This window comes from Epinephelus moara, chromosome 14 (genome assembly GCF_006386435.1).
Source record: "Epinephelus moara isolate mb chromosome 14, YSFRI_EMoa_1.0, whole genome shotgun sequence".
Classification (NCBI taxonomy): domain Eukaryota; kingdom Metazoa; phylum Chordata; class Actinopteri; order Perciformes; family Serranidae; genus Epinephelus; species Epinephelus moara.
In genome coordinates, this window is record NC_065519.1 from 8,504,586 (window position 1) to 8,530,686 (window position 26,101).

At 42.0% G+C, this 26,101-nt stretch overlaps 1 protein-coding gene across 3 annotated transcripts in view; it reads right to left on the reverse strand.

Annotated features, from left to right (window-relative positions):
- Positions 1-1,834: 1,834 nt before the first annotated feature.
- The window catches only part of actn1 (actinin, alpha 1), an 89,394-nt gene continuing 65,127 nt past the window's right edge, over positions 1,835-26,101 (reverse strand). Inside the window, exons 9-22 of one of the 3 annotated variants that reach the window (XM_050062900.1) lie at positions 18,090-18,182; positions 17,262-17,492; positions 14,570-14,717; positions 14,213-14,363; positions 12,459-12,567; positions 11,889-12,029; positions 11,593-11,775; positions 11,168-11,302; positions 10,490-10,669; positions 7,998-8,144; positions 3,472-3,552; positions 3,124-3,189; positions 2,616-2,774; positions 1,835-2,418 (exon numbers count right to left, since the gene is read on the reverse strand). In XM_050062900.1, the coding sequence (XP_049918857.1) occupies positions 2,260-2,418; positions 2,616-2,774; positions 3,124-3,189; positions 3,472-3,552; positions 7,998-8,144; positions 10,490-10,669; positions 11,168-11,302; positions 11,593-11,775; positions 11,889-12,029; positions 12,459-12,567; positions 14,213-14,363; positions 14,570-14,717; positions 17,262-17,492; positions 18,090-18,182 (1,983 nt within the window). In that variant the 3' untranslated portion in view covers positions 1,835-2,259. The remainder of the gene's footprint in view (positions 2,419-2,615; positions 2,775-3,123; positions 3,190-3,471; positions 3,553-7,997; positions 8,145-10,489; positions 10,670-11,167; positions 11,303-11,592; positions 11,776-11,888; positions 12,030-12,458; positions 12,568-14,212; positions 14,364-14,569; positions 14,718-17,261; positions 17,493-18,089; positions 18,183-26,101) is intronic. The other 2 variants (XM_050062899.1, XM_050062897.1) reach the window with 2 other exon arrangements.

Genomic DNA, 26,101 nt, shown 5'->3' on the forward strand with positions numbered 1-26,101 from the left:
AATACTCCACATTCACTATGTGGATTTAGTTTGTTGTAACTTAATTAATTGCAAATTTGTTTGTCGATGCTGTACGCACCACTAAATCCCAGCATAAACTGATATGGACTTCACCATAAAACCTTGATCTTCTATTTTGATAATGGAGCCCAAGTCTAGTTTTCCTGTGAGATGGACAGTCTAAATTATTCCTAGACGTGCCCATCACTTATCAACACCTCATTCAGCACCTAACAAAGAAACACAACCAGAAACTGTATGTCTACAACAGAGGTGTCAAACTCCTTTTACTTCAAAGGCCACATACAGTCTGATTTAATCACAGGTACGCCAGACCAGTAAAACCATTGCATTATATCCTCTTAATAACAAAGACCTACACATTTTCCTTTTGGTTTAAAGACATACATTTTAGACAAATCAGATGACATTTTTCTATACATTTCTTCTCCTGTGTAATATCCTGACATCACCACACCAAACTAAAGTGAAAGAAAACTGTATTCTGTTCAGGGCGCAGCGTTTTACATGAAGACAGTTACTCAGAGATTCACTTGCTCCTGAAACCTGGCTCCTCTCAGCCTTCACACATGTATCACTATCAGGTGAGGAAGATCGTCTAGTGGGCCAGACTGGACCCTTTGGTGGGCCGTATGTTTCACACCCCTGGTCTGTATCAAGATCAGACCATATCTCACCCCTGCTGTTTCAGACACATTTCTACATGCAATTATTCTCACAATATTCTCCTAATTTGGTCCCTCACCACAAAGGAAACCACTGTTTCTGTTTTTATTCAGTATTGTAATGTGTTTTTGATGCATAACAGGAACCTGCTGAAAAATTGTTTTTAACTGAGTCAACACACAAGGTTACGTTTGTGTGTATGTGCATAGTTTGACAAAGCAAAACACGTGTCATGATTGGATGAGGATATAAAGATGAGAATATTTTTTTGAATAAGGTTTATATATTAATTTTTATCTTCAAAGTATTTTTGTAATTATCTTATATCTTGCTGTAAGACAAATATTATTGGTAATTAATTAAATACATTAGAATAGCTCTTGGAGAATTAATCACTGTAGAGCTTTACACTGATGAAGAGCTACATAACTGTTATTAATATATAGAGAAGGGGTGGGAATAAGTAAGTTTGAACTTCCTCTGACTCCTTCTTGGACATGTAAATCAAATCATTATATGTTGTTTTTCAGTTTCCATGCTTCCTTTAGTTACCTGTTTTTTTAAGTCTGTCTACCACTGTATGATAATTTTGTTTATAAACTGCTACTAATTTATTTCCTATATAAATAAATGAAATGAAAGTCTAAAAACTGAGGTATGACTTTAAAAAAAAAAAGGCCAAAAATTGAAAGCAATGATTTGTCTCTAACCTGCAGAAAGTGCAGGGGGGAAAACATGCTGAATATTTGTTTGTTAACACAAACCTAAGTCTGACTCTCTGTAATCATAATCTAAACCTCTTGAACATAATAAAATCCCGAACTGAAAGATTCCCAAAAGATTTTACTCAGAAGGAGCTCTAAAACTGGAAACAACACACACTCCACTCCACACCACTGTGCTGCACATCTCCTCCTGATGCAGGTAATCACTACCTTTATGTGGGAGTATTTAGGCCACTATATTCACTTTAACAAGTGTGCATCCTGTTCTTACTGCTCCTCCAGGGACATATGGATATATACATACTGTAGAGGTTTCTGATATAAGCGTTTACTATTCAGAGAGTCAGCTAAATGCACAAACACTCAGTGAATCGATTAAACACACGTGATCCCTGCAGCAAACACAAGATAAGAAGAGGAAGTATAGCAATTTTTCTTTATTACAATTTTCGTCTCTTATTTTCAATCAGGTGAAGAAAAATACCTTTTTTTTGTTCAGTATAATAAAATATGTTAACTTTATTCATTTTATGAAGAAAAACAATGACAACAAGAAAATAAAAACAGAAACAAACATTTTCTCTCTCCCTCTTTGTAAACCTGGAGAGCTGCTGCATTGCGTGGGAAGCAAATACAACGAGGAGACAGAGTGTGAGGGAGCGGTGGAGAGGTGGGAGGAGGAGGAGGAGGAGGAGGAGACAGAGGATAATGACAAAAAGATAAGGCCAGAGACGTACAAAAAATGAGCGTAGTAGGACAGGGGTTTGGTGGCGGGGCAGTCGGAGGACGTGGCGGTGATCAGAGCAGGTAGGCTGGTGGTCCCGAGTCAGGACGACTGACAGAGTGTTCAGAGGTCGCTCTCTCCGTACAGAGCCGTAGAGAAGGACATGTAGTCGAGGGCTCCGGGCACGCCGTCGGGGCCGGTGTAGGGGGCCATGCGGGCTATGCAGTACTCGGCCTGGTCTGGAGGCAGCTCCCGGCGCAGCTCGTCGGCTAAAATGTAGTTCTGTTGAGGAGGAGAAAATAAATTAACCGGACAAATCACTCCACCAAATAAGAACAGCCATGCACCACCACCCACACACACATCTGTCTCTCTTCACTTTATTCACCGGATATCCAACTTTTGGCCAAATGAAGCTGAATGTAGGAATTTCGTCTTCACTGTCACACTGTTAACTCGACCACAACACAAAGCTGTACCTTGTCTCCTGCCAGGACTTTGAAGGAGGCCATGACTTGGTCGGCAGTGTCTGTGTCGGCCGTCTCGCGGGACATGAAGTCGATGAAGGCCTGGAAGGTGACGATGCCCATCCGGTTTGGATCCACTATGCTCATGATGCGGGAGAACTCGTTCTCACCCTGGGGGCAACAGAGAGGGAGAGTGAAGCTTGGTCCCCACAGCAACACGGCAACACACAGCAAATGACACACACACAGATATAACTCAGATTGACTTGGTTTAGCACATTATGTATTACATGAGTGAGTTTTAAATTAATTTAAAGTACTGTTAACTGAAAATCTTTAATTTGTATCAACATAAATTCTTACAGAATCCTGTAATGGAGCTTTTAAGATGTAAAATGCAATATACAAACATTAAAAAATACATATAATTAGGGTTACTTCTATCCATTACCATGTCCGTCTGGTCTCGTTAATCACACACAAACAAACTTTGATACTTGAAGGGTGCTCATGGCTTTACCAGGTTGTAACCAATGGAGATAAGGCAGGTTTTGAAGTCTTCAGCATCCATGAATCCTGATCTCTTCTACAAGGTCAAGGTCAGGAGGAGCAGAAAGGTGGAGAGTGGCAGGGATAGCGGAGGGAAACCATTGGAGGAGTAAAGGATGAACAAAGAGCAGAATTAAGGAGGAAAAGCCGCCACAATCCACAATGTGGACGTTGCAAGGTGTGTGGAGAATCACAAAGTTTTTAGAGGAACGGGAAGTGGGAGCAGAGGGAGAGAAGAACACGGGGGGGAAAGTACAAAAGAAAAAAAAAAGAAACCAGTTAAACCTCTCACAGGGTGGGCGTGGCTACGATTAAGTACCTGTGCATCGTTGGCGATATCGAAGCCCAGGCTGATCAGGCAGGCCTTGAACTCCTCCGCGCCCAGAGTGCCCGAGTGGTCCTGGGGTGTGGGAGGCCAGTGCCAGGCGAGGCGTCGGGGGCCACAGGCCATGCAGCAACACATACAGCGGTGTCAGTGATGGTGAAGGGGTGAACGGGGTGAGGAGGGGAGGAAGGTGAGGTGGTGTTGGAGGAGGGGGGAGAGGAGGAGGAGGATGGAGGGTGGAGGGAGAGTGCACCATGCACAGGGATGTAAAAGGAAGTGAGGGGGGAGGAAGGTGAAGGGAGGGGGGGGCCATGCGTGAGATAGAGGACAGAGAACACAGTGCATATTCATTAGGATCTGGCAGGTGAACACACGGTGGCAGCAGTGCTGCCATGCTGGGCGAGGGCATTCAGAGGCGTTAATGTGCAGTGTGGCAGGCAGACTACGGTAACAGGGCCCTGTGGTGAGGTTATTCATATCGTCGATGGCACATGTACTTAACAACACAAAGTATGATCCTCTTACAAGCAGAAGGATCTCTTTACCTTTTGTACAGTGTCAGAAAACATTTACAACCACATTCAATTCCCATATACTAATAAATACAAAAATAAATAAATAAATACACTGGAGCTTTGATTGTCTGCTGGACTTGATTGGGCCCAACCGATTCAAGCTCGGGTGATTGCTCCAATTCCCCGGGCGCTTTTCTGTTTAGGGTTTTTGTAAATGCAGACCTTGTAGTTTGTGTAGTGACATGAATGTTTGGGCTTTGTTGCCATCAACTCATCCGGACTCCCACCTCCCATTAATGAGAAGAAATGTTCTACAATCTTCATTCTGGAGCTGATCAGTTAGTTTTTATGTTAGAGTGTGACTTTCAGTCAGCGTTGTTACCTACATCACAGCCTTTTGAGAATAGCTGAGTGGGAGTTTCCATTTAAAATACATAAAGAACACAGATGAACCCACCCTTTAATATATATGGCATGTGACAGTTTTTTGGCTGTGCTGAACATTCTGTAGGAGAAGGGGTATGTCAGAGATGTGTCACAAATGTCTGCTGCTACACTGAGAAGACCTTAGTAAACTCAAGCTTGTGATAAAAAAATATATAGATATTCCAACACGCCCCCCATTGCCCCGAAAAAGGCGCATTCTCTATAAACAAAAGTAGGCGGCATTTTGCTGCACTCCCCGATTTTGCTTTTATACTGCCGATGCTGAAAAAAGACTGATTGGGCTTTCCTGCAAATTTGCACAATTCCTATCTAAAAAGGGCTACAGTAAGGAGCTTTAACCACTGAGCTATCCAGCTGCTATACTCGGGGCTGTGACCCCCAAACTGGGAGAGTCGCTCCAGCAGACTCCAGGTACAACATCTGAGGTCTCTGTCCAGAAGAGTGCAGTCCTAAGAACAGCTAAGATACTGCAGAGAACCTTCAAACTCCCAGGCCTCAGGTAGAAGATCCAAGCTTGAGGAAGACACACCACCGCCCATTGGGGGGTACATACAAGCTGCCGTGGGTTGGGCTCAGGCTTCTATCTATCAATTGTTCAGCCTAAGATGTCAGGAAACAGCAGAAAATGTTCATCTCAAGTTCCTAGAGCTCAAGGTGATGTATTAAAATGTCTAATTTTGTCTGACCAACAGTCCAAAACCCAAATATATCAGTTTAGTATCACAGAAGTGATAGCCTCTATAGCAGAAGAAGAATTTTTTGCCATTTTTCTTTAAAACTAACCACTGTTTTTTCAAAATAACTGGCAAATAAGCGTCTTCTGAAAAAACAAGTAGTCTTTAATCAGCTCTGTTGATGACAACTGTCACTGTGGATTAATCTACTGAGAATTTTGTTGATTATTTGACGAATTGTTTAGTCTATAAAATGTGATGAAACTGGGAAAATTCCAGTTCCCTAGAAGCCAATATGTCTCCAAATAGCTTCTTTTGTGCAAAAGATATTCACTTTGGACTAATGGAACACAAAAACAGCAAATCCAAATCATTTGAGAAACTCATAAACAAATGTTTGACATATTTGCTTCATAATGACTTATCAGAACTGTTGTTGATCCAATAATTGCCGACTATAAACTAACTCCATCAAACTAAACTGTTTTCCTAATGCATCAGATTAATGTGGAGCTGCAGCTCGATGCACCTTCCCCTCACACCTACCAACAAATGTCAGGCTGAGAGCCTTGAAGGACGAAGGCTTAATCCTAATGAAATATGAAACAAAAGCCCAAGTTCAGGTCCACAGTCGGCTTCCTGTGGGCTCCGATCGTCAACCTCAGGTATTGATTAACAATAGGGCAGCTCTGGAAAAATGCATGAGGTAATGGTGGAGTCAGCAGGAGAGCTGGGGTGAGGAAGAGGAGGAGGAGGGGGAGGAGAGGGAGCTAAATAAAAACTCATCCATAATTGGTGCTGCTCCTGACAGGGTGAGCCCCAGTGTAAACACTGAGTTCTGGAGGTGGGAGTGGGGGCGAGGAAGAAACAGCCTTCAGTGGAGAGACTCTCAGTTTCTATTCTACCTGCTCTGAGTTTCATTTCTGATTTAATGCAGACATCCTTAGGTTTTAAAATAAAAAGCTTTTAGCTGGTGCATGCGGCTGATTCTGGCTCCCATCTTCCTGAGAGCCCTGAAGCTTTTAAAGATAAATGTTGTGTCACTGAACTGTTCGTCCCTTTTCAACCAAGCGCTAAGGTCAATACACAGCCTGATGCATTTCACACACAAACTCTACACTCTGCACACTCAATGTTTTCTGGTTAAAGCATCGTTAAAAGACTGCCGTTAGCCACACCGCGGGCAGCATGACACGACAAACCCACAGGTGATTTACTCTCACCTGAACTTCTTGGCTTTGTAGACGCAGTCTAAATATAGGAAGACAAACCTGTGACTTCACGTAGAGATGATCACATCCATCTTTGAATCATGAGTTCAAGACTTCTGGAAATACACTTATTCACGTTCTTGCTGAGAGTCAGATGAGATGATTGATATCATTCTCATGTCCTTATTATGATGCTCGAGCTAGCAGAAAATTAGCTTAGCTTTTAGCACTCACAAGCTCACTAATAAACTAGCTGAGTCAAGGAAGTCACTTCTACCAATCAGAAAATAGTCTGACACAAAACCAACATAAGATGATGAATCTTTTTTTTTTTTTTTTTACAACTTGACAGATGTGTGCTAGTTGTCTTCCCCGTTTCCAGTCTTTATGCTAAGCTAAGCGAACTACCTGTAGGTGACTCAATGTTCCAGAAAGTATTAGCCTACATCCTTCTTTTAAGAAGAAGAGCGACATTTTGGGATATACACTTATTCACTTTCTTGCTAAGAGTCAGATAATCATGTCTGCTTGACAAATATAGAGCTACAGTTAACAGACGATTAGCTTAGCTTAGTATTTAGCACTTACAAAGCTCACTATCAAACCGTCCAGGAAATAGTCTGGCACAAAACCCTCGTAAGGTGGCTAACTGTTGTTTCTACAGCTCTAACAGAGCTGTGCTAGTTGTTTGCCCCTGCTCCTAGTCTTTGTGCTAAGCTAAGCGAACTCCCTGTGAGTGACCCCACATTTAAAAAATGGTAATATCAATTTTTAAAGCAGACATTTGACATTTTATTCACCTTCTTGCTAAGAGTCAGACGAGAACATTGATACCACTCTTATGTCCGTTTGATAAATATAAAGCTAGAGTTAGCAGACAATTAGCTTAGCTTAGTGTTTAGCACTTAAAAAGTTTGCTAATAAACAAGCAGAATCACGGAAGTCACTTCTTCCAGTCAGGAAATAGTCTGGGAATAGTTTTGCAAAAACCCCTTGTGACATGGCTAATTTTAATTTCTACAACTTTAACAGTGCTGTGCTAGTTGTTTCCCCCCGTTTCCAGTGTTGATGCAAAGCTAAGATAACTAAATCCTCATTACAGAAATGATTACGTCCATTTTTAAAGCAGAAGAGCGACATTTTGGGACATACACTTATTCACGTTCTTGCTAAGAGTCACATGGGAAGATTGATACCACTCTCATGTCTGTTTGATAGAAAACTAGAGTTAGCAGATGATACGCCTAGCTTAGCATTTAGCACTTACAAAGCTCACTAAAACCCAGCAGAGTCAAGGAAGTCACTTCTCCCAACCAGGAAATAGTCTGGCACAAAACCTCCAAAGGTGGCCTCCTGTTTTTACAACTCTGACAGAGCTGCGCTAGTTGTATCACCTTGTTTCCAGTCTTTATGCTAAGCTTAGCTAAGCTAGCTAGCTGCTGGTTTTAGCTCTATATTTAACAAACAGGCATGAGAGTGGTCCTCTTGTCTAACTCGCAGCAAGAAATTGAGTGAACATATTTCCTAAATGCTTTAACTACACTAAACCTTTGTGTTCCCTGTCTCACTTTACAACGTGTGTGTTGTGTGTTTACAGCTGACAGTAAATGAGCAGCGTACCGCCTACAGCACCTCTCTTTATGTCTGCACCATGACTCAGTGCCAGTACTGACCCTGTCGAAGTGGTTGAAGGAAGCCCGGTACTCGTTCAGCTGCTCCTGGCTGATGCCCTTGGCATCTCGCGTCAAGATCTGGTTCTCGATTTCGTTGATGGTACGAGCGATGGTGGTGAGTAGCTGCTCCCAACCCACGCGGATGTGCTGCAAAGGAGGAAAAGAGACACAAAGGCAGAGGAAGTTTATAGAAGGCGAAGGAAGAGACGGATAGTAAAAGAGTCTCAGAGGCATTGGTTTTAGCTGAGCTGTAGCTGCGGGTTAAACAGTGGTTAGAAATAAAATGTTTGGTTTAACCTGCAGGGAGGATCAGATCACTGGGATTTCACTGCATCAGGAAAATGCAAATCTGATATTTAATAGCATCAAAATTTAATGTGAATGCTTTAATTATACACAGACTAGTGTTTGGTTGCTCCCATGTTGGTCTCTGATGGCCACTGAGGACTTTGACTGTGAGCAAAATAATTCAAAGCACAATGATGACTGACTCCTGATGTTAAGCGTGTTGTTCAGCATGTATAAACCAGTATAAACCAGTTAATCACAGCCAAACTTCAGTACCTTTTTATCAAAGGGGTACAGAATGATGAGGGGGTACCTAAGTGGGAATACATCAGACAAAACAGTTGGGTTTCACTACACTCTTGGAAATAAAGGTTCCAGAAAGGTTCTTGCTAAAGGGCTGAGGTTCTACCCAGAACAATTTGCTTCTTAAGAAGGTTCTTCAAGGGTTCCTTGTAAAACTAAGGGGTCCATTAAGAACCGTTTTCAACCAAAGACCCCTTTTTGGAAGGACGAGTTCTTCAAGGATTGTTAAAAGCATGGGTGTTAAAAGATCCTTGCCCTCAAATTAGCATTGGCTACACACTGTTGGGGCAACACATCAATCCCATTATCTATGGGTAATGTAGTCAACTACTATTGGTAGAGTCCCCCGGGTTGGTTCTACATGAAACCATTGGAATAAAGAGGGTTTTGAGCAGAACCCTCCAGGTGGGTTCCTATGTAGCACCCTTATAAAGCAGAATGGTTCTGGATAGAACCCCCTAACATTCCTTGTCCACTAAATTTGCTCTGGTTCGTGAACTGGCTCCATTCAGGATTTTTGGAACCTTGGTGCTATCTAGCGAACCAGCCCACAAACCACGGATATCAATGATGCGTCATCAACAGAGGGCGTTGCAAAATGCACAGTGGAAGTCAACAGTAGCAGCAAGATGGCGGGCCACACTGATTACCCGAGCTTTTGTTCTGACAGATATTTGTTTTAAACCAAAAAACAACCGTGAACAAAATACTAATGACAAGAGGACGCAGAAGACTATTACGTGCAAGACTCCATTCTCTGTAATCTGTCGAAAATGACACATCCACCTACATCATCATGTTTTTTGGGTTCCCAACAAATTTATTTTTGGTCAAAATGCTCCAAATGATTCAAAGTTAGGTTCACGAACCAGAAAAGAACCTGTCCCGTGTTGGTGGAAAAGAGGTAAGAGCGGTATCTGGGTGGAACCTGGTATCTGGGTAAATGATAAATGGACTGCATTTGTATGATTCTTTTAGTCTAAAAGTGCTTTTAGTCATATTTCACCCATTCATACACGGGAGCAATTTGGGGCTCAGTATCCTGCCCAAGGACACTCTGACATGCTGATTGGAGGAGCCTCTGGGCCAGAGCCGCCCCAGAAGGGCTCTCTGCAATCTCCTACTGTATAGCGAGTTCTGGTTGGAACCATTCACAGATAGTTTTAAGTATCGCCCTTTATGTATGTACAACCCTCTAATAGGGTTCCATATGGGATCCTTACTATGAACCAAAAAGGGTTCTCCAATGGGGACAAGCTGAAGAACCCTTTGTGGTTCTGGTTAGCACCTTTATTTCTAAGAGTGCTGTTACTCTTCAGTCAGAATGGTTGAGTAGCCTCACACAGCTGGTTTAACCAAAACAGAAATGGCTGCACTTAGCAAGAAAAAAAATCATGAAGCAGACGAAAAATATAATTATCATAAATACATTAACAAATGTGGCATTTACACTTTAAAGCTTTTCTCACCTCTTTACACAGCGCCTCGCACAGAAGCTGATTCTAGACACACACCTACATAATAGCTCTGCAAATGGGTCAGATGATGCACAGAATTTCAATAACAAGATTAATAGGAATTATTCTGGCCAGTAAAAATAACTCTTGGCAGGCGGACAGGCTGGGGTTTATAGTTTTCCAGCACTTGGCTGATGAGTCAAAAAGTTAATTTCGTGCACTGGAGACTGGATGGTAAAGTGCAGCGTCAGGAAAGCTCAGGATTAAACTGCTCAAGACTTTCCTGTTTTTGTCTGAACATTCTTTGTTCCTTTTGGCAAACCAAAACCATCTGACACCAACATAAAACAGCACATAGACAGTGCATCCAGCCACATCAGATGTTAAACAGACCAACAATCTCACAGTCATGTCGGGTGATTGAATCTTGGCTCCAGGTTTTACCTCCATGGTGTAGTTGGTGTGCTTGTTGTCGAAGATGAGAGCTTCCTGAATGAGCTGGTGGTCTCCCTCCAGCTGGTCGATCTTTGGCTTGTAGTTGACGATGCTCTTCTCGTACTGGCGTAGGTGTGTCAGCTGGTCCTCCAGGGTGCCGTGCATCTCGATTGAGATGCGGCCGATTTCCTGCAGAGACACAAATAAGTGATTTAATAAGAATGAGTCATCGCAAAGTGGAGGACATGACAAGAATATATAAAAGTCACCATTTCTGCCTGGCGTTTATCTCTTTACCTCACACTACCCCGTCACAAAGTCACATTCCTACCAAATCTAATTTAGCTATTTTACTTGTATGCTATACACTCACTGGCCACTTTATCACTGCGATTCGTGCCAATCTTACGACACCACTGTGACTAATAACAGCTTTGTTTCAAAGAATTTAATAAACAAAAATATGTTTTTCTGGACATATTCATGACCACGTGATGTAAACATAAAAATCCCCAGAAAAATTCACTTCTAATTTTAAACTTGTCCTCATAAGTTTAGGACTAAACTCAACACGGAGCTGCGCTGTAACTTCATTCACAAACTGAATGACACACTCTCTGCATTGACAGAGTGCAGCGCTGCACCCGTCACCACGCCGCCCTGCTTCTGACACGTTCTCACACTGACCTCCATCTTGGTCTGGATCCAGGGCCCGATGACATTGGCCTGGTTGGCAAACTGTCGGCGCAGACGCTCATTGTTCTGCTGCCGGGCGTGCTCCTCAATCAGAGCCTGGTCGCGCTGAGGCACCAGCTGTCTGACCTGCAGCAGGACGGAGCGTCACAGAAAAACAAATTTATTAAAACGCACTGATGTGACTCTAATGAGGAGGGGAGACTGAAACAGACAGAGAGCACACACACACACACACACACACACACACACACAGAACCTTACAGGCTAAAACATCTGATAGAGGGTATGGGATATTAGTCAAATATGCTTTAGACCTTGAGTTCGATGAGAAAATCTGGATGCTGGATTAGCTCTTTCTTGGATGAATAAAGATTGAAAATCACTTTGAATTTCCTTGCTTATGATTGATTTATTACCTTGTCCCATTTGGCATTGATCTCCTGTGGGTTGATGGTAGTGTACGGGTTGGTGCCGGCGATATTCACATGATAGGTCTGCACAATCTTGGCAATCTCATTGTGGATGCCCAGGATGGCCTGGCGCTCTTTGTCGGCCTCTGGAAGCGTGGCTTTGAACTGCTCGTGGGCTGTGCTTAATCCCTGAGACACAACACAGAAACGCGCTGTTTACCTGCTGCATGTGACTAGCTTTATTGATGCTGGGGTGAGTAAGGTCTCCTGTGCTCGTCCCTGTGAGTCGTCTGTGCGCTCACCTGGATTTCTTCGATGGTGTGGACGATAAAGGTGTCCTGCAGGTCCTCCATGGCGCCCTCCATCCAGTTGTTGAACGGAGCCGCCCTTTTGGCAAACTCAAGGTACAGCTGGTCGATGGTTTCAAGCAGCTTCTCAGTTCTCTGTTGAGCAATAAAAAACAAGGTTATCACACAGATCCACAGGCTTTATAAGGTCTTGTTGGGTGAAACTCAAAAAAATTCACAGATGCTTCATTTCATTCTTGATCTGTCAGAGAGCCGGGGCACACAGATGGATTTGGGGGGGTCATAGTGTATTTTCAAAAATAAAAAATCTTGAATCAAACCAAACTTAAAAGGAGTTTCAAGGCCAGCGGGAATCCTAAAAATCAAATGTCTTCACAGCCTCTCGCTGTGAGGGAGAAGACTTTCATCTCTAAATGTGTAATTATCTCTGCTCTCACCAAGAAGGAAAGCAGGAACTTAAAAACACGGATAACAAAGTGATTTTTTACAAGTTAGAAACTCTTCAATAGTTTATTTTTAATTCTCTCCGGGTTACCCCAGAGTCTTTTTCCAAACTCGTCTCACCTGCAAAGCCTCGCTGCGTTTCTGGGTCAGAGCTCCCAGGGCGTCCCACTGGTCACAGATCCGCTGGCAGCGAGCGTTTACACTGGGGGAGTCGTAGTAGTCCAGCTCACTGGAGCACAGACAGACGAGGGAACAGGAGATTCATTATCATTATCTGCATCGCTGCGAGCTGCATTTACATGTGGCTGTTTTTTAGCATCACAACTTCCTCAGATGCACTTTAATGCCTTTGTGATCCTGCTGCGTCTTTGCTTGTCATTTGTTTTTGTTTCTATGAGCCGCTTAAGGGTTTATTGAATCGCTCATTAGGTTTGGAGAGGGTTCAGTGTTTAATCCTTTACATCTGCTAATTAAGTAAAACAAAGCTCACAAGAGTGACTTTTCATGTTTATGATGAAAATTCTGAAAATAATTAATGACTAAAAAACACTAGAGATCACCACAAACATTATAAAGTGAGACAGAGGATGACTGATACAGCCATGACAGAACAGACTCACTGAATGTAGCCCTCAACTAATCCTACTTTATGTTAAAGGGACAGTTCACCTCAAAATCAAAAACATATTTCCCCTCTTACCTGTAGTGCACATTATCAGTCTGGATTGTTTTGGTGTGAGTTGCAGAGTGTTGGAGATATCGGCCATAGAGATGTCTGCCTTCTCTTTAATATCTAACTAGACGGCGCTCAACTTTAAAAACTCAACATCAATGTCTCTTTCCAGAAATCATGACCCATTTACTCGAGATAATCCACAGACCTTGTTGTGAGCAGTTTCATGTAGGAACTTTTTTCTTTCTACCAAACTACACCCGCCAACCGTATCATTGCTCAGAAGGAAAAGTGCATCTACTGCTAGCTCACCTAGCACCACTGAGCTAGCTAACATTTCAGCTCAGCCCAGGAGGACGCCATTAGTATTTACACCTTGCGCTGTCACAAGCACGAGCCTCTTGTCCATGAGTAGATGCACTCTTCCTTCTGCGTGGTGATACGGTCAGCAACATATGGCTACATTATAGAGATGTCTGCCTTCTGTCTAATATAATGGAACTAGATGGCACTCAGCTAGTGGTGCTCAAAGCACCAAAAATGTATTTTAAAAAATTCAACAGAAATCATGACATTACTCAAGATAATCCACACACCTTGTTGTGAGCCGTTTCATGTAGGAACTATTTTCTGTCTACCGAGCTATACCCACCAACCGTATCACCGCACAGAAGGAAGTGTGCATCTACTCATGGACGAGAGGCTTGTACTGATAGCAGCGAAAGGTTTTTATCCCTAATGGGGTCCTACTTGGCTGAGATGCAACGTTAGATGGCTCAGTGGGGCTAGGTGAGCTAGCAGTAGTTGCACTCTTCCTTCTGTGTGGTAATGCAGTTGGCAGGTGTAGTTTGATAGAAAGAAAATAGTTCCTACATGAAACTGCTCACAACAAGGTCTGTGGATTATCTTGAGTAACCAGGTCATGATTTCTGGAAAGAGACATTGATGCTGAGTTTTTCACATGTATTTTTTTTGTCTCTTTGAGCACCACAAGCCGAGTGCCATCTAATTCCATTATATTGAACAGAAGGCAGACATCTCTATGGCTGATATCTCCAACACTCTGCAACTCACACCAAAACAATCTGGACTGATAAATAGCACTACAGGTAGGAGGGGAAATATGGAACTTTGATTTTGGGGTGAACTGTCCCTTTAATCCTATGTTGATCAATGGAAGAATCTGTTTTCCATCTCTTACTTTAACTCCTGTGCGATGGCAGCAATCTGCTCCACACGGTCCTGATGTGCAGCCAGGTCGCTCTCAAAGGCCTCGTGTTTCTTCAGCAGGGCCTTGATCTCTGACAGAGAGGCCGACTCATAGTCACGCTTCTGCAGCATATCCTCCTTACCTGCAGGTGGAGACACGGAGAAGGCACTCATAAAAGATATGATCAAAAAATCCTTTCTAAAAGTAAGGACAATAACATAGAGGCTCTAGTTTCCATTTTACTTTGCTGTGGCCTTCAGCAGCTGCCTGAGACACATGAGAGTAAAAGACAGGAGCTGGATGCCTCCACTCAGACAATGAGTGTTTCTCCTTTCACACACTCAATACCTTCAGTCCAGGCTTCATGGATGGCTGCTTTCTGGCGGAATTTCTCCGCCAGGTGGTCGAGTCTTTCCAGCCTGCGAATCTCATTGAGGAGCCACTCTTCATAGCCCTTCTCTGCTCCCTCCAGGTTTCCCCATGCATTGTTAATGTCCTGCACCAGGCAAAGGAAACAATACTTATGAGTTTGTTCTTGCCAAAGGAAAAAACAGAAGGAGAAACAGACAGAAGAATGTCATCATATGTAAATGAGAGTGTACTTGGATTTCCATCCAAATCTAGCACTAATTTTAACCATAAAACAGAATTTTTGGCCTCTTGGGGGCGTCTGAAACCAGCTGTGAACACAACTTATGATACTCAATATTAGTCCAACATTAACTCTCATTTTAGCTCTGGTTTAAATGGTTCCAGTCTCCACCAACTCCTGAGTGAAATAGCGTCTCTTTAGCTGATAAATGCTTCACACTGCTGCCTGTTGTATCTGGACACAGGGCTAATGAGCTATACGTCTGAACACAAAGTGAATCAGGACAGTAAAGCACTGGGCTGTAAAACCAGCACAATGAGCAGAAGGACATTAAAACCCTCCACAGAGCTGAGGAGAACTGCAGAGTCAGGTGATTAAATTCTGTAAGTTCATCTCTACAAGTGACCCATTTAATTCATTCTAAATTGAATGGAAGTAACACAACTATCTGCAAACAGCACATATTTGCAGATATGTGCTGTTTTGTGCTGCTTTACTGATTACTTTTAAGGCTCTTCATGGTCTCTCTCCCAGCTATATCTCTGACCTCTTAGAACCGTACACACCAGGACGCACCTTGAGGTCCTCAAGCAGCAGAGGTCTTTTGTCTGAAAGCTAAAGCGGACAGAGTGTTTGCTGTCCGGGCCCCGAGGCTCTGCAACGTTCTGCCTGAGGAAATCAGGTCAGCCGAGTCAGTGATTTCTTTTAAGTCCCTTCTTAAAACAAACTTTTATCAGAGAGGCCTTTCCTGATTTGAATTTATATTTACTTAAAAGTTGTTGTTTTCATGTCTTGTCTTTTTTTATTATTGACATACACACATTATGTTTTGAGAAGCACTTTATGAATAAGTATTATTATATTCATATTCTTATTTTATCTTTCACGAAAAGAAGCATGCTGGTGCCATTGTGTAACAGTTTGTAAATCAAAATATCAGAGCACAGAAAAGAAATCATATAAAATTTCAGTCTTTAGTTAACAGGATTTTGGAGGCCACATTTTCTCCAGCTTTATCTATATTTGTGACGATACTCTAAACCAGGGGTAGGCAACCTGTGGCCACATGCGTCTCTTTAACCCTTCTCCAGTGGCTCCCTGTGGCTTTGACAAAATATTATATGGAAATAAATAACGGTTAATTATACTGATTAAAAATGTTTTAACTTAAATGTGTGTAATACATCTACTGTCTGGCATCTTGTCCATGAAATTTTGCCGAACCGTAATAGCAGTAGCTCATCTTGAGTCTTCCTTGCAGGTTAGCTATGGAGCCAAATCTGAAAGGTAAAAGTCTTGCAATAAAATAGTGAATTTTGGAGTGCATGGACAGATTTGTTTGTTTTCACTGCAGCTCTGCAAAGTTAAAGTACCAAATAATCATAAATAGTGACCTGCAGAGGAGCCACCTAGTGGTAAAACATGAATAATCTGGACTATTAGTATGGGCTAATTTAGACTTAATAAACTGTTTTACCTTCGTTAAAAGCCTCAAAGATTTTCTTTTTATTATCATTTTTAGTCATAAATGGCTCTTTTGATAGTAGAGGCTGCCGACCCCTGCTCTAAACCAACCGTTTTCCTTAACAGACTTACAACCCCTGACTATGTGACAGATTTTATGGATATTTCATATTATATTTAATGTATAACAGTAACAGTACAGAACAACTGGTAAACAATACATTTACACCAAATTATCTGCAGGAAGTTTGTGTTAAACAAGCAATTTGGATGAATTTGAACAGATTATTTCTTGTGAATATTTAATCAAAGATGAGTTTTCCTGATATATTCAGGAACTTTTTATACGATTCTCTGTCTGCATTATGTTTTGTTTTTTTTCCTAAGTGCTTATTTCTTAATAAAGTCAGTGTTTTCTTCTTCCTGACACTTGGCCATTGTTCTGTAAGTTGTTTTAACTGTGTGCTTTTCTAATGCAGGATGAGGCTGTTGTGCAAATGTAGCTTATGTTCAGGTCCTTACTGTGCCCTTTCTTGTAGATGTATGTCTTGAATAATAATCTAAACTTTAAGAATAACAGTTTCATTTAGTTTAATTCACAGAAATGGATGAAATGCTGAGATAAAAGCTTTCCATGTATATCTTGAAAAAAAAAATTCCTTATTGCCATCAACATCAACAAGGCCCTGCGACCTCTCATAAAGCTTTGGCGACCCCTAGTGGGCGCTGTGACCCCCAGGTTGGGAACCAGTGCTCTCAGCCATATGTGGGCTGCACTGTGACTGCTATTTAAAAGCAAACAAGTGACCCAGAGAGACCTGGGTTAAAAATGGGATCAAACATTGTGTGCCTACATGATTCATGGGAGCTGAGGTAACTCTCTGACCACTGATGCCCGTCACAGTCGTGCACAGGAGGAGGTGTGGATCTCAAACTTGTCTCTCTGTGTGCGAGTTTGTACTTTAACGAGTTTCCAGGACCTACCGAGACCATCTTCCCCTCCGAGGGCATGAAGGCGGGCCTGTTGCTGAGCCTCAGCTTGGTCTGCAGGGTGTTGAAGTTGATCTCCAGCTGGCACTTCTCCTGCACTTTGGGCGGCTTGTGGAGGCGGCGGTAATCTCTGAAGTCCTCCAGCTTCTGCTGCATGGCCTGCATGGTGTTCTCTGGCATGCGGTTCTCCAGCCAGGGGATGGTGCGACGGATCCACTCCAGCAGCTGGGCGTTGATGGTGGTGTGTAGGCAAGTGTGTGTGTGTGTGTGTGTGTGTTGAAGAAGAGAGAGGGTATGGAGAGACAAGTACCATTCAAGGGGAAGAAAATGGAGACGTAAAGGAGAAGCATGCAGATAGAAGGGAAATAAATGAGGTGTAGTGGATGTGATTAATGTGTGAGATGAGGGGAGACAGAAAATACAGGTTGAGATAATTGGTTTGTTGTTCATTTCTTGCAATCAAATAAAACTCTACGAACATTTCGTGTCTGATTTAAAGGAAAATAACTTTGATTTTGCCTGTTTTATCCCATTTAGTAAGATCTGAGTAGTATTTTTGATGCTGCTGAACATTTTCTATCATAAACAGTCTGATGAAGATCACTACTCAGATACTCTTTAATGCTTAAGCCTGAGACCAGCAGTGTTTCCCTGGCTGCCTTTTTATCTTAATCTACCCTGTTTGTCTCTAATCCTGCACCTGCACGGAGCACACACATCCCCAGGGACAGGGAGGCGAGGGAGCGGCTTAATAAGGAGAGGGGAGATAGAAGGGTTGAGGAGGTGCAGGACAATTATAGGAAAGAATTGGGGAGTGCTCACATCGCTGGCCAGCTTCTCATAGTCCTCCATCAGCTGCTCATTCTCTTGGTTGACAGCCAGCACCTTGCAGATCCTGTTGGCCGCTGTCTCTGCCTGCAAGACGAGGACGAGGGGAGAAACAGCGTGAGACTCACAGATGAGGGAAAGCTTTGGTGGTGTTCAGTCGTCTATACTGCAGATATCTGCACTCTTACCACTTTGTGTTGCAGCTAATGCACAGCAAATCCCCTCTGAATAACTATGTAATTATGTACATTTACTGTAGTGCTGTACTTTTAGTACAATTTGAGGTACTGTATGTGTACTTTTCTTTAGTATTTCCATTTCATACAATTTCTTTTCAGGCAAATCTTAAGACATACATCTTTCAGTGGCCTTTGGTTGCTTGTAGTGGGTTTAGTATTTTCGTATTGTATCATCTTTTTACATGTGTAATTGTTCTTACTGGTGTTAGAGTCAACTGTGGATGAATTTAAATGTGCATATACAATAAACTTGATTTGATTTGATTATAAAATATGACATCTTGTTAAATATTAAACCAGTGGCTCCCAACACTCTCTTCACTGGGTGGATATTTGGGTTTTACGTTGATGAGTTATATATGTTAAATATTGGGTTAATTATTGAGAAGCAGTAGGACCATATAAGAGTATATTTGTTCCTACTTCTTTTCAGACATGTAAATATTTAATACTGTTTATCTGTGTTGTTTATTAGAAGTTTGTGTATTAAGAGTTTGCTTTGTGTTTATTGCTCATCTTGTTTGTTACTGTTTTTCCCCTTTTTTTCTTTACATATTTGAAATAAATCAAATTAAATCACTTACACCACTTACAAAAAATCCGGGTTTAGTCTGGCCACTTGTTGCCTTCAGATGAGTTGTTTTCACCTCAAAACCTTAAATCATGTTAATATAAAATATTTATGAGTAAAACGCTCCAATATTTTAGAAAAAAAACAAAGATTCTGTCCAATTTAATACATATTTTATACATATAAGTTGTGTTGCAGAACTTTTTGCTTTTTTTCCATCTGCATTAATCATCTCACAACCTCCTCAGACCCCCTTTGAGGAGGCTCCACATTCAGTTTGAAAACCACTGGACTGAACTACACATTAATCCATCAGAATTGACACTCTTAATATGTCAAATATAATAGTTTTCAGTAAAAGGCATTTTTCAAAAAAGAAGAAAAAAAAAAAAAAAAAAACGTTTGATAATTTCAGTACATTTTGCTCCAAATATGTCTGTACTTTTAGTCGAGTTGAACATTTAAAACTGTGTTTGGTTAAGTTTGTTGTAATATTTGCTGAAAATGTCACTATATTCACACAGTACTCAATCAGACAGATAATCTGTGGGGGGAAAAATCACACTCCTTTGCTTACTGTATTGTCTTGTGGCACTTCTGATGATATTACCACCTGAGAACTAAAACAACCAATCAGAGCTGAGGAGTTCCTAACACAGCTGTCAATCACGTCAGTCACTGCTCATACACTGTAGTTAAATTGTCAGGCAGCGCTGATCAAATATGAATCAAGATCCTGTTACTGCATTACCTTTTTCTTACCTCAAATGTTTTCAGAAACTATTTTAGTGTACTGTTTAGCTGTAAAACAAGAAAGTTTTGGTCCGGCTGGTGGGTTGTGTTTTGTTTCGCCTTGACTGTTTCCAACATGGCAGCTGTGCCACAAACTTCCTCATCACAGAAAGAATCAAAAGAATCTTGATCCATATTTGATCAGTGCTGCCTAGTATCACAGTTTGACCTCAGTTCACAAGCAGAGATTGACGTGACTGTCAGCTGTGTTACAGACTCCTCAGCTCTGATAGATTGATTTTTATCCCAGATTATCTGTCTCATGTACTTCTTTCAGCAAATATAACACCAAGTTATTTTTATTAAAGTTACCATCTACAACTTTAATGCAGTCATATACTTATAATAGAGCATCTCTATATTTGCCTTCATCTCCACCATTAACCCTGCATACATCCATCTACACTGCCTACACAGGCACGCCAAGATTTCCCAAATGAGTCATTTTGGAGATGAAGCAATGGATCAGCAACAACGCTGCAAGCAAGTAAAAACAGGGCCGCTACTGAATGATGATCTCTGTAAAAGTGTCCTCCATATGTGTGTCGCAATAATGTCTAAATATTAATAATCTAATGTCAGTCTCCAGACTCCGAGAGCTTTGACAAGGTCACATACTGTATCATATTGTACCTGTCGCCAGGTGTAGGGGCACCTTTTGCTCTGCACCACAGGCTTTTTATAGCGCAGCAGAGTACAGTGAGTTATTTTAGCCCCTCAGCCTACATACAGACACCCGGGGAGACGGAGGGAGCCAGGCTCCCCTGAGAATAGAAACAGCCCAGAGGGGATGAAGAGGGGCTCATCCATGACACAACACTTCTTTAACACTGGCCTGTCAGTCTCCATCACTGCACTGGGTGATGCATGAGTGAATGAGTGTTTCCATGACAACATGTAGTGAGATAACCCGCTGGGTTCAAGATGAGTAAAAGTGGTCAGGAGAGCTCATTGGAAACAAGAGGAGAAAATACAGAGAAATTTAAGCAACATGCACAGAGTCTGGAAAATGTGGCAAGGTTCAGCTCAGAAATGTTGCAGCTATATCGGAAACTTGACAGCTGTATTTTAAAATGTTAACGTCGCAATGTGTCAGGTTTAGAGGGATTTGGTGGCATCTAGTGGTGAGGACTGCAGACTGCAACCAGCTGAAACTTATCCAAGTTAGGCCCCGATCAGCGCTAACTTCGTTGACAAAAACTATGATGAAAATTTTTTGTCAACGACCTCTTTTCCATGACAAAAACGAGACGATGACGAGCTGAAAATAGAGTTTGACAATAAAAAGTAGGACAAAATCTATGTTTCATTTTCACTGACGAGACGAGACATGACAAAATTGTTCGGAGTGGACTATCGGACATTGAAAGCGGAGAACGGCTGTGCTTGTCATCATCTTCAAATGCCACATGAGCGACAGGCTGGCAATCTCCAGTAAATAGTCTGCACCAGGATGTTTCACTAGACAGCAAGAACACTTACACCGGAGCAGTGTCAGCCATTGGTGTGAGTTGTGAGCTGTAATTCAGCAGTAAATAATCATGTGTGTCTGACTGTGGATGGTGGAGCTGCTGAATAGATTAGTGAAATCCGGCTGTTAGCAGTTAGCTCCACTCGTTAGCTGCTGAATGGTAGCGGAGCAAGTAGCCACCAGCCGCTGGACTTCACATCTGCTGATCCATACAGGTCTCCACTCAGAGCTCGACTGTCTCAGGAAGGTTTATGGTTTGGTGGTGTTTGACAGGCAGGTAGGAGGCTCAGTTATCTGTGAGTGTAGCTATGCTGATCAGTTTTCTTTGACAGAGATGAAAGTTTAGTTTGAATCACCAACTCTGTGAGAGGACGCGAGTTTAAACCTCCAGACTAACATGTTGCAGATTAAGAAAGATTTCTGGCTTTAATTAAGTTGTCTCTGCTTCTTAACAGTGGCATCAATAAGTCAGAGTTTACAGCAAACCTGGGTACAAATCCTAGTTGTCTCAGATTACTTATTTGTTGTGTCAAGGTTGATAAGACCATAGACAGAAAGATGTTGAGCTTTGCAAATGATGATCAGTAAGTGTGTGCTCGTAAATCACCTCCTGTATGTAGATAGAAACAGCTCATTCTAAGATAAAGAAAACATGATTCCTTTTTTTTGTTAGATAATTATACACCAAAGAAAACATAATTATTGTATTATATTCCATTTATGCCAATGTATGCGCCTTTAAGGGCCTCAGATGATATCAGAATCAAAATAAATCCATGTGTGTGTCATGAACCTGCCCAAACTGCCCCATTACTGATTTGCCTCTGAAAAAGCTTGAGGAAATTAATTGATTTAAGGTGGTATAACCTCGCAGCAGTGTCCTCTCAGACGCACAGTGAGACTTGAATCCACCCTCAGTTCATCGCTCACAGACTGGCACCCCCGCCCCCCCTCAGAGGACTGCTTCCAGCCTCCTTTTGTCTAAAGATCACGGGGGAAACTTGGCTCAGGCGGAGACGTGCTCCGAGGTGGGCGGGTGGTGGGGGCTCCACCAGGAGCTGCAGGCGAGCTGCCTTAAAAGGAGAGCCAGGATGTGCAGGTCGTGCTTCTGTGAGCAAATGTTTGCATGCTGGGCCTGTTTACTGACAGCGCCGACAGCCAGGAGCTCTTTTATGAATTACTTTGTCCTGACATCAGAGGTAACAGAGGAAAAGGACACTGGAGGGATTGATTGAGGTAAAAACTTGAACAGTTGATCTTTGAAGCTAACATGGATCATTAATAGCTCCATGTTTTATCATTATGATTTACTCAGAGCTGAGCAGGGTTTTTATCTAAAGGATAAAATACCTGACAATCTTTAAAAACCCTGATGGTCTTTTAACAACATATTAGGCAACTTTAAAGGTATTTACAGCATCATAGTTCTGTCTGCTGCCTCTGATCCCTTTACCAAAGATGGTTAAGAAGTGACACATCTCCTGGTTGGACTTGTGTGTCCCAGAACAAAATTATAAAGTTGTATAATCACCTGATAAGTATATAAAGGGCTGTAGCTAGGGTTTAAAAATAGGACTTTCTTGACTTGACTTAAAATTTGTTTTACCCTTGAATTATGCACTTAAACCAGTGTTACTGCTCCATCGCAGCGTCTGCAGTTTAGAGTCCAGAAACAACAGCTGAATCGGGACTTCAACACACTTGCAGACTTTGCGGGCACGTTTGTGGAAGGACTGGGAGTGCTGAGGACTGTCTAAATCCACAATTCAACCAGTCCACAAGGGGCCTCGAGCGGACTTCCTGCAGACTTTCAGAGAGTCTGCTTGGGGTGCAGACTTCACTGATTTAATCGGCCACAATTCATTGCAATAAGGACGTGACGTAGTTGTTGTTTTATTAATAGCCAACTATAAAAACAATATGACAGCAGTTATAATGATTGTAATCGTCACTCGAGCATTTCCATGGCAACAATTAAAACAGTCTCAAGGGCTGTCTATCAGCAGCTTGTGGTCTCTGCCCTCGCAGACTTTAAAGGAAATGACCACTTTAGAATGAAAATACAGACAGTACTTACTGACCCTCATGCCGAAAAGAAGTCCAGTGTAGCTTTTTAATCCACAAAACTCGTTCGGGGTATCGGAGGATAACGGCTAGCCGGATTTTCCCATACACTTTAAGTGCATGGAACCCACGTCCAAATTTTTTTTTGAAAATGTAATAAAACTCCGCTAATGCATTTCAAAAACGTGACTCGTCCGTCGTAATCCAAGTGCCCTGAACAAGAACGTCTCTGAACGTTCTTGTTCTCGAGTCTTGCGAGTTGCCATGTAAACACAGCAAGCCTGCAGGCTAACTGACCACGGTGAGAAATGATGCTAGAAAAGTGGAGTAAATTACATCTTTTCAAGTCAGTTTTGCATGCCGCAGCTTCAGGGCACTTGGATTACGACGGACGAGCCGTTCTGATGTTTTTGAAATGCATTAGCGGAGTTTTATTACATTTTCAAAATGATGTTGGACGTGTGTTCCATGCACTTCAAGTGTATGTAAAAATCCGGCTAGCTGTTATCCTCTGATACCCCGAACGAGTTTTGTGGATTAAAAAGCTTCACTGGACTTCTTGTCAGCATGAGGGTCAGAAAGTACTGTCTGTATTTTCATTCTATAGTGGCCTTTTCCTTTAAGTGATGATGTTGAACTCATCACAGTACGTATGACTGAGGTCTGCAAGGGATCAGGCGGCAAGTCCAGAGGGTGGACATTTGGATTCAGCCAACTTTTTGGATCAGGCCTGGACAAACCAGGAGATGTTAGGACGATTTCCAGAGTGGACTGAGAGTGTAAGGAAAACCTTTTCATTTCCAGAGCATCGCTTGTATCCTTGAGTGAACTCCTTCGTCCTTACATCAAAGGAGAATCAAGGGTGAGGAGATCTCCAGTCATCGTATTTACAAAGGTAACATCAGCCTGTGCACTTTATTAACTTTGAGACGAGGGGAGACTACAAGTGACAGCTGACACCAGCGAGCGTTTGGAGAGGTTTTGCACTCTAGCATGGACAAAAATATTTTATAAAACGAAGCTCTGGTGGACAGATTTTTTTTTTAAATAGGAGAAAATATCTGTATTCGTGTACACAGGGCCTGAATCCCTTTCTTTAATTGTAATTAATGAATTAAAAACCCCTTAAAAAGTCTTTAAAAACCAGAATCATCTTAAAAACATCCAACATGTGGAATATGTTTGTAACTGTAGAGTATAAACTCTGCCAGAGCTCATTAAACCGCCCACATTAATCACTACGGACACAACCTCAGTCACCTCACCGGCATCTAAAACTCTGCATTTATAAATATTCATGCTGTTTTCCATTGATTCATATTTGTAATCGTGATTTTGTGCATTGTAGAAAACAGGGAAAGAGATGTGTCTTTTATTCCTGAGTTTAGAAAACATGTTTAACATTTATATTATATTACAACTGATACATTTTTTGATCCAGATGTTCATAACTGTGACCAGATGATCAGAGATTTACCTTCCTGACTCAGATCATCTGTAAGGATAAAATATAAGAGGCTCTTTCTTTGTGTGAGGATTTTCATGCCACATCAGGCCAACGAGGAAAAGTGGTAGTGATGGTGTTTATGGGGAAATGTCTGCCCTGGAGGGTACAATCTGAGGTGGGAGCCGAAGGAGGAGGAGGAGTCACTGTTTCTATGCGAGATCCACGCCAGCGCAGTAAAAGTGTGTGCCAGCCTGCAGTAGTTTCCGGACTCCTGCTCCTTCGGGAGCTCCATTAAGAAGTGGATCCTAATAAAGATTTTAAGTACAGGAGGCTTAGCGAATATCCTGTGTGTGTGATAAGTCTTCATTATTCTCTGCAGAGATCTCCAGCGGATTTGACACGTCTTTGGCGTAATGTATTCCACTGAGAGTGTGAGAACTTTATGCTGGCAGATGAGGAAGGTTGTGCGCTGTATCAGGGATCAATACGCAGCTGACAGAGGGCAGATAAGGAGGTGCTGAATGACTGAGGGTTTGGGTTTTCCTTCGGGGGGCCGCCCACTCGAAAAATGTATGAAGTCATAGCACCTCGAGGCAAATAAAATAAACCAGCTCTGCTTGGAGATAACAAGTCAGCTATATAAATGTGTGTTTCGTGAGCTGGTTAAAGGCACAGTTCACGTATTTATCCTCTCACCTGTAGTGCTGTTTAGCAGTCTAGATTGTTTTGGTGTGAGTTGTCGAGTGTTAGAGATGTCTGCCTTCTCTCTAATATAACGGAATTAGACAGCACTCAATTTTTGGTGCTCAAAGCGCCACAAAAATACATTTGAATACCTCAGCATCAATGTCTCTTTCCAGAAATCAGGACCTGGTTACTCAAGATAATCCACAGACCTTGTTGTGAGCAGTTTCATGTAGGAACTATTTTCTCTCTCCTGAGCTACACCCACTACCTGTATCACAGCACACAATTCTCTGATCCACTGTTAATATAAAAATAGTGAATATATCAGCTTTAAAAACCAGTAAGACCTCAACATATGTCACATTTTTAGGTTTCTGTATTTCATAGCATCAGAAGAGCTGCAGGTAAAATAACTTTTTCCAACCTGGACCCTATTTCTCTCTCTAAGTGATGGGAACAACAGTTTTTGAAACTGGTCTAGCATTGAGTGAGACCTCTATTCAGAATGCAGCAGCCAGAGTTTTAACAAGAACTAAAAGGTCTGACCACATACCTCCTATTTTATCTTCTCTTCACTGGCTCCCAGTAAAACAAATAATTGATTTTAAAATACTTCTTACTGTTTTTAAATGTTTCAATGGTTTAGCTCCTTCCTGTGTTGCTGACATGCTCACAGTAAAACGCCAGAGAGATCCCTTGGATCATCAAATAAAGGTCGACTCATTGTACCTAAAA